This window comes from Ichthyophthirius multifiliis, assembly GCF_000220395.1.
Source record: "Ichthyophthirius multifiliis unplaced genomic scaffold scaff_1120509250878, whole genome shotgun sequence".
NCBI classification, from domain to species: domain Eukaryota; phylum Ciliophora; class Oligohymenophorea; order Hymenostomatida; genus Ichthyophthirius; species Ichthyophthirius multifiliis.
The window spans coordinates 27413-36669 of record NW_004086412.1 but is presented as its reverse complement, the minus strand read 5'-3'; the positions used below and the strand labels follow the sequence as shown (position 1 = coordinate 36669).

General features: G+C 18.9%; 1 protein-coding gene across 1 annotated transcript, besides 21 other annotated features; it reads right to left on the bottom strand. All coding sequences in view use genetic code 6, as the record gives it.

The window, feature by feature from the left end:
• Window positions 1–287: 287 nt before the first annotated feature.
• Window positions 288–348: a microsatellite.
• Window positions 349–366: 18 nt separating this feature from the next.
• Window positions 367–409: a microsatellite.
• Window positions 410–595: 186 nt separating this feature from the next.
• On the bottom strand, window positions 596–8247 carry IMG5_106200 (hypothetical protein; the record flags this gene model as incomplete). Its single annotated transcript, XM_004035045.1, has 4 exons — window positions 596–2184; window positions 2347–3765; window positions 3862–6547; window positions 7491–8247. 4 exons carry the CDS (start codon window positions 8245–8247, stop codon window positions 1050–1052), a joined length of 5997 nt encoding a protein of 1998 aa, XP_004035093.1. The 3' UTR covers window positions 596–1049.
• Window positions 1347–1441: a microsatellite.
• Window positions 2211–2251: a microsatellite.
• Window positions 2212–2251: a microsatellite.
• Window positions 2247–2308: a microsatellite.
• Window positions 2249–2317: a microsatellite.
• Window positions 3789–3839: a microsatellite.
• Window positions 3791–3854: a microsatellite.
• Window positions 3804–3858: a microsatellite.
• Window positions 3992–4035: a microsatellite.
• Window positions 6122–6190: a microsatellite.
• Window positions 6130–6222: a microsatellite.
• Window positions 6198–6295: a microsatellite.
• Window positions 6404–6485: a microsatellite.
• Window positions 6407–6462: a microsatellite.
• Window positions 7197–7257: a microsatellite.
• Window positions 7198–7266: a microsatellite.
• Window positions 7285–7335: a microsatellite.
• A 515-nt stretch (window positions 8248–8762) lies between the features above and the next one.
• Window positions 8763–8819: a microsatellite.
• Window positions 8820–9120: 301 nt separating this feature from the next.
• Window positions 9121–9156: a microsatellite.
• Window positions 9157–9257: the final 101 nt, after the last annotated feature.

Here is a 9257-nt window from a genome sequence, read left to right as displayed (position 1 = left end):
AGAAATTAAATATTATGCTATTATGTTTTCTTCAGTTGTGTTATAAGTAAATATTTCTTTTAGGTTATTCGAATCTATTCGGTCTTTGGTTTTACGAATTATTTGGCCTTCACGATTTGTGAAGTACCAGAAATATGGTTAGGCCCATCTATATATTACTGTATCTGGTAAAAATACACCGGGACAACTGGTCCCGGTTTCGGAATTTTTTTTCCATAAATGGAAATATAGCCATTCTGTTGATGTTAATAATTTCATTTTTTTTTTTTTATTAATAAATAATGAATAAAATATTTATTTTGTTTATATAAAATAAATATTTGATTTTTATTATTTAAAAAAATTTTAATATATATAACATATTAATTTTATTATTATTATTTTATTTTTTTTATTTAATTAATTTATTAATTTAAAACGAAAATTAATAAAAGTTTTATTCAAATATGAAAGAGTTGCCTTTAAATCATTAATATTATAATTATATCTTTATTTTATAAAAACGCAAAAAAATTAAAGACTAAAGAAAATTCATAAAATTTATTTTATTTATTTTTTTAATACAATTAATTTTAATTTAACAAAACAAAAAGATATTCAACAAATATTATGCTCATAATTCTATTTATCACTAGAAGATTAATTGAAGGAATCAATTTGTTATAAAATATTGTCAATTTTATCTATACTTTATTTTTTCTCATTTTAATTATACATAATAAATGAAATAGGTAAATTATTTTTTTATGTTTTGTCTGTTGAATTATGATTAAAAATTTAACTAATACTATTAAAAGTATTTTCAATTTTTAAAAGGGGAGCCTATAAATTTTACCTTTCCGTTTATTTTTATTATATTTCTTTGATTTTCCTATCATAATATAAATCATCTTAAGAAAAGTTCAAAAATTAATCTTTATAAATCTAAGCATCAGGTAAAAAAACATAAACTCTATTCTATAAATTTAACATATTAGGAAAAACTTTCTATTCACATGATTTTGAAGCACGTTCTCTTTTAATAATTTCACTTCTAGTTGCATTTTTTCTCATTTAAAATTCTTTGAAAACATCTTTTTTATTGTCCAAAAAACTATAATTATATAAAGAATTTTTCTCTTCATCATAATCATCATCGGTATCGCTTTCACTTGAAATATCGCTTGGTTTAATATCATCTTATAATAGTTTCTATTATATCTAATAACTGTATTTTAACCAACTCTTAAATGCCATTCCTACAAAAAGTCTTGTTACAATAGGATTTACGCCTGCAATTTTATTAGTATTTATTTTTATTTGCTTGGCAAAATTTTACTTTTTTTATTATTAATTTTTCTTTTTAAATATATATATATATAGAGATTTATTATAAAAAAATAATAATAAATATATATATATATATATATATATATATATTTATTATAATACATATTTATATTTACTTTTTTTTTATTAAAATAAATTTTTTTAAAAGTTGATTTTTCTTATTTTTTTATCAATTCAATTCCTTTTATATATTTATTTGCGTATTCTTTATTTATTAGTATTTTTTCTTAGTTTTCTATATCAAAAATAAAATTATTTAGTGCGTATTTTTAGATAAAAAACATAAGTTCATTATAGTAAACATATCCATCTTCATAATCATACAAAATATTCATTTACATTATATTTTTGGCAGCAATTTATTTCTATTAAACTTTAAATTTTTCTATCTTGGCTTCCAGTTCTTCTTATTTTATATTTTTTTGATGTTCTTTTATTTTATCTCTGAATTAATTTTTCTTCTCCTCAATATCAAACCCTTAAGGCCCTTTCAATTCCAAATAAAAATCAGTTAAAAACCTTTAATTTATTTTAATTCCATTGTTTTATTTCGTATATTTAACCCAAACTGTTTTAAAATTTTCCTCAAATTCTTAAAATTCATTTAATGGATTTTCTGTGTTTATATAATTTTATTCAAACTAATCAATAATAATAAGTACAAACAAATTCATCATAACAAACTAGACAATTATTATATAAATAACAAAAAATAATATTGCCCAATTATTTCCTTAATTAATGCAATCAAACATATATAAATACCAGTTTTCACCAGTACTACATATAAATAACAAATTTATCGATTAATGAAAATTAGAAAAATTTCTATTACTAGTAATAATTGTCCCTTCTCTAAATATAAATACAATAATATAAAATAAAAAAAATAATTCAATTAAAAAAAAATTATCAATTAAAATAATATATAATTATATAAATAAATAAATATATATAATATATAAAATAAATATATATTTATTAATTAATTATTTAATTTTTATATATGTAATTTACTTTATATTTCCAAACATAAAATTAGCTAAAATTGCAAATATAAAATAAACTAAAAACAATAACGATGTTACATTTAATAAAGAAGGTAATGAATAAATCGCCGTTTATATAAGTTTCTATAAATCCTAAAATCGTTTTATCAATCTAAATAATCTTGATACTTTTAAAACTCTAAAAACTCTCGCAATTTAACTTCTTACCATTAAAAAATTTATAAAATTATTTCCTATAAAGCTCATTATAATATCCAAAATACTAGTCATAACTACAAAAAAATCAAACTAATTCCAACCTTTATAAAAATATCCTCTAATTCCATAAGCTATAATTTTTAAAAGAGCCTCCATGATAAATGCACTTGTAAAAAAAGTATTAATAGTATTTAAAATATATTCATATTAAACATTCTAATTCTCATAAACCATTGCCATAGTGATAATATTTAAAATAATAAACACCATAATCACACTTTCCAAATATTTATTTTCACAAAAACTCCAGACTAAAAGCTAATACTTATTATCTGGAGGTTTTATACTTAAATAATCTAATGTGCTTTTGACTAAAAGTCTCTATAATTCAATCCATTAAGCTTACCCATCTGTTAAGAAAGCATTCTTAGACTTTTTTGCTGCTAAATTATAATTAAAAGACATAATAGCTACGAACAAGTTTAATAAAAAAAGACTTCCTATAAGTATAAAAACGGCAAAATAAAGCGCAAAATAAAAACTATTGTTCTTTAAAGGCCCATTTTCATCTGAATCTATAAAATAAAATAAATAATTAGGCCATCCTTCTATAGTTGAAAGCACAAACAACGTCAACATACCACTTCCTATATTATCAAAATTAATATCTCGTACCATCCATTAAGCACCCTCTATTTATTCACACTGATTTTTGTGTATTTCATATATAGAATTATTTAATACGTTATAATTTTTGGGAAAATTGCAATAATAAAGTTTACCTTTCATTAAATTAATAGCCAAAATTGCAAACATAATCCAAACCAACAAAAGGACTATTATTACATTAAAAATACCTCCTATAGACTCCAATAAAGCTGTTACAATTAGTTTCATAGATCTATTATGGGAAATAAATCTTAAAGGCCTTAAAGTTCGCAAAAGCCTTAATATTTTTACTACACTTAAGTTTATGGATTCTACACTAATGTCTATAATGCTTGAAATTACTATGAAAAAATCCAATTATGACCACTCTTCTCTTAAATAGGAATTCTTATTAAATAAAAAACCAAATGATATTGCTTTCAAGAAAGCTTCTAAGGTGAAAAATACAGTAAAAATAATATCAATTTTTTATGATATATATACTTATTATAAATCTTAAGGATTAGAATTATCAAAATATGTATCAATTACAAGTTTTATAGAAGTTTAAAATATAGCACTTTAAAAAAAAATAATGATAAAAAATATTATATGTAAATATATATATATTTATATATATATAAATATATATATACATTTATATTTATAATTTTACATTAAAATAACAGTTTCAAATTTTGGATGTTTTACAATTTTATAGCATAGAATTCTGAAATGATTTTATTAACTGAAAATAAAAAAAGCATTTTCACATTCAATATCATAGAAATCTTATTTATTTTAACTATTAAATTTATAATTATTATTATTAATATCTTATAATTATTATAAATGCCCATAATCATCTTCATCTATAGATTGCTACCTTTTATAAAACTTTTCTTCATTTATTAACATATTCTTAATATTTGCTATTGTATTTTATCCAAAAGATTATTAAAAAGCTGAATAATTTAAATTAGTTATAGTTTAATTCTAATAGATAGCCTCATCAGTCAGATTATTAAAATCTATATTTTATCCCACTTCAATTCCTTAAAGATATTCTTCAGTTTCTTCTTTTAGTTCTTCTTAATTGAAAGAATCCATGACAATAGCCAAAAGTAAATTCAAAAGCACATAATTTCCTATGAATATCCAACTAATTAAAAACAATAGAGAAATCCCAATATTAGCACTAGAAGTAAGACACGAAACCTCCACATCATTCCAATTTTCAATCGTCATCAATTAGAAGACACTCAATGTAGCTTCAAAAAAATTATTGAAATTCATTCTTCCACTTTTTTATATATCAAAACTTCCTCCAAAAATCTACATTCCGAGTAAAGAATAAATGAATATAAATAAAAAAAGCAACAAAAGAATATAAATAAAACTTGATATATTACTCGCTATAGCCGCCATCATTATTTTCATAAACTATAAACTCCTCACAAGCCTTGCAACTCTCAAAACACGAAAAACCCTTAAAATTCTTATACTTTTAAAAGCTGTAAACTTACTTGAACCTCCTACAACTTCTCCATTCAACATTAATAATTCAATCAAACTTAAGCAAACTATTATTGCATCGAAAATATTCATTCTATCACTTATATATTCTAATATACCTTCTCCTAATAGCTTTAAACACATATCTATTGTGAAAATTATAGTAAAAGAAAAATTAAATTAATTTAAAATTTTTTCCCCTTATTCACTTAATACACCATCGAGTGTGAGTACTATGGTATTTATAACTACACATAGCATTATAAAATTATCAAAATGTTTTGATAATACGATATTTTTAATAAGTCTTCTTAAGGCACATAAAATTCCGAATAAACCGGCTTCATAAAGTTCAACATCTTAATTTTTGTGGGTTATAGATTATAGGATTAGTTCGAATTAATTTTAAGATTTATTCAAAGAAGACTAAATCAATACTTCCTCAAGAGACCATTAACATTCAAGTTTATAATCAAAATTTTTTTCAGCATTTTCTATTTATTGTTTTCTTTGTTTTGTATATTCCATTTCAATGGGTTCTTAAATAAATTTTATATTTTCCAATTCTGTTAAATCGGTTTCATTTTCATTAGCTTTTTATTTATTAGAATTCAAATTATTTTTTTTGTTTATTATACTTAATTAACTATTATATGTAAATATAGTATCTTATGAATAACTATTTTAATCTTTATTTTAAAAGTTTTTATTATTTAGATGATTAGTATTTATTTAGATAAATTTATTGGTTTAGAATATTAATTCTTTGGCTTTTTACAAATCCCATATTTAAATCGGATAATCATAATTAGACTTACTTGTAACCTTACTCGATTTCTTAAAAAGTTTATTTTTTTTATTAGAAAAGTTATTTTTTAATGAATTATCTTATTTATTTAAATTTTAAATTTCTTATTTTACTAAAACTTAGTTATTACTTTTTGAATTTTAATTTATAAAGTTTATTACTTTTTTAAAACTTAAAAAATCATTATTATTATTTTTATTTTGGTTATTATCAAAGCATTATTTAATAGAATCATCATCAAAATATTAATTTTGAAAATCATTGTTTTTTTTATAAGTTTCTTGCATTTAAATCATTCTAATATTTACTCTTAAAGGAATAACTTTATATTGTTATTTTAAATTGGGTTATTTTTTGGTTTTTTAAATTTTCTTTTTAACCTGCATATAGTAAATAAGAAATCTTATATTTTTGATTTTCTAAAATTATAACTATTTTTAAATTTCCTTTTGTTGATTTTTCTTTTTAGGCAAAACATCATCGTAATAAATGTCTAGATAAAAATCATTTTTAACATGGGCCTTCATAAATAAAGGATTGAATGTATCTGCTTCAAAATCTTCATCGTTTACTATATTTTGATATTAATTGTTTATGTTTTTTGAAATAGTTAATTATCTATTTTATTATCTTTATTATTATGATTATTATAATTTTTATTATTATTGTTATTATTATTATTTTTTTAATTTTTTATTTTTTCTTTATTTTTATAAATTGTCATTATTATTCTCAATTTTTTTTTTATTATTTTTTATTTTATAATTAATTGCATTTTATTCCAATTAAATATCCTCTTTAAAGTCAAAATCTATAAAATATTATTATATTTAATTTTTTTCATTTAATGAAAAAATAGAAACATTATCTTCTTTATTATTTATATATATGTTGCTTTATTATTTTTATATATTTTAATTATTGTTTTAGTTTTAAATATTTTTCATATTTTTATTACTTATTTATTTATTATTATTTAAAGTACAATCTTTTTTTAAAAAACTAAAACTTTAATTTTTTTTTTAATAAATATTGCTTTCTATCTAAATATCAATTTATTGTTTTTAATTATTTTAAGATTTCTAAATTTTATAATCTATATTTTCACTTATTTTTTACAAAAACTCATCAATATTATCATGTTTGTTATTCTCAAATTCAAAATCGGAATAAGATAATTATTTATTATATTTTTAATTATTTTAACCTGCTATTTTACTTTTTTAAAGTTTTCTTTAAGTATTTTTACTACTTATATTTAATATTCCTTCAAAATGCAATCCAGCAGGATTTTTTTAAAAAAATTTTTATTAAATTTTAGTTTATTTATATTGTTATTATCTTTGAAATAAATTTAATACTTTTTAAGGAGATTTTTAATTATAATTTTATTTTTATTATACTTTATTATCACTATCATTAATTAAATTTTATGAATTAATTATATTATTTGAAATGATTAGCAAATTTAAATTTCCTTAGTCTGAATTATGCATAATATTCACTTTACTTTATTATTATTCGCATTATTAAATAGGAACAATTTATGATATCATTTAAGAATTAGCTTACATATTAATTTTAAAACTATTTTAGCATACTTATGGTATTTAAGGGTTATTTAAAATATGGATACTAGACGAAGGATTATTAATCAAAAAATTTAAGTTATCTTGTATATTAATAAAATTATTATTATTATTATTATTATTATTATTATTATTATTAATTATTATTTTTATTTTTATTTTCTATTTTATAAATTTATGCATTATCTTCATTTTATTATATATTTTTATCTTTATTAATTTTTTCATTTTATTAATAATTACCATCTAAAGTATTTTTTTTTTATTTACTTTTACTTTAAAAAGTTGAATATTATAAAAAATCTTTAAATTATTAACTCAAACTTTTTTATTTTCTATTATTTTTCATTTCTTGTTAATATTTAAATCTAACTTTATTTGAAATATAACCACCTCTATTTAAAAAAATATGCAAATCATAACTTTTAATATCCTATTAATCTTCTAATTTATTTTCCACTTTTTTTGATTCTTAATTATATTTAACTGTAATAATTGCTAATGTTAAATTCGTTAAAAAAAACGACCCAATAAAAATCACTAATAGGAAATAAATAATTGCCCATGCAGAGAAAGTTTTCTAAACCCCATTTAATATATCACTCCAACCCTCCATAGTAACAATTTAAAACACAGTCAAAAAAGACCACCCAAAAGTGTCAAAATTTACAATGTCATTACACGGATTACTAATTAATTTTCCGCAAATATATTCTTTGGTATTATCATATTTAACACAGTCATTAGAATGCGCACAAAACGAAAAATTTAAATTTTCATTAATATATAGTTCTATTCCTGTTTCTTTTTCAATGCATCTTTTTTTTAAAATTCCACTAAATAATTATAAGCCACCTATGGCAAATATGATGTAAAAAAAAAGTAAAACAACAATAGAATTCTTTAACAAATTTACAGCAGAAAAAAGACTATTTAATATATTTCTTAAGCTTTTTATAGTAGATATAGTTCTCAAAGGTCTCAAAATTCTCAAAGATCTTAAAGAAGAAAGATTAACACCTTAATTTGACGTTAATATATATGGAATATATCCAGTTCCGACAATAATAAAATCTAAAATATTCCAAATATCCCTCAAATATGCTTCTTTATTAAATAAAAAGCCAGATGCAAGTATTTTAAAAATCATTTCTATGGAATAAAAAATAAGAATAAAATTATCCAAACTTTAATTATTATCATCTTATGAAGTAGGGTCATCTAAAGCTAAAACTACCGAATTGATAATGATTACAAATAATGTTAAATTTTCAAAATATTAACTTTTTACTATTTTATGAGAAATATATGATATTAACCTATAGATATTTATTTTTTTATATATTTTTAAAATATATGTTATTACAATCGAATAAATTATATTTTCTTAAAAGTTATATGAAAAATGCTTGTTTCTGGAAATTATTAAGCTTTTTCAAACTCGTTCATTTATATTACACCTAATGAATATTTAGGTTTAATTCCGTTTTTTTTTTATTATATATTCATCTTCGAAATCTTCTTCTAATTATTTTATATAGTTATTTGTTTTTATGTCTTATAAATAAGTATCCCTGAAATTTTCTTGGCTTTAAATAGATGTTTCTGAAAAGTTGTCTTCATTGATAACATTTTAAACTTGTTATAATATATTAGTTTTCTATGTATATATATATATATATATATATATATATATATATATATATATATATATATATATATTCATAATATTTATTTTTAATATAAAAGAAAAAGAAAAAGTAAAATTTTTGAATATTTTTATTTAATATTTTTTTTTTTTGTTTACTTTTTTTTTTAATAATTAAAAATGATTAATTTCTAATGAATTTTCTAAATTTTTTTCATAATTTTATTCGTATAATCCTTATAAGCTATATGTTAAATTTGAGTTTTGTTCATTTTCCTATTCAGTAATTACATTTTTAAAAATATTTGCAAGATTTTAAAATAATTGATTTTCTTCTGTTTTTTAAGATATATTTATAATTTTTTATTTTTAAATAAAAATATAAAAATATTAAAAAATAAAATAAATATTCTTTAAAAATGCCATATTTTTATATTTATATATATTTTTATTTTGATTTTAAAATTTTTTATTGTTTTTACTTTTAGCATTATTATTCATTCTTAAAATTA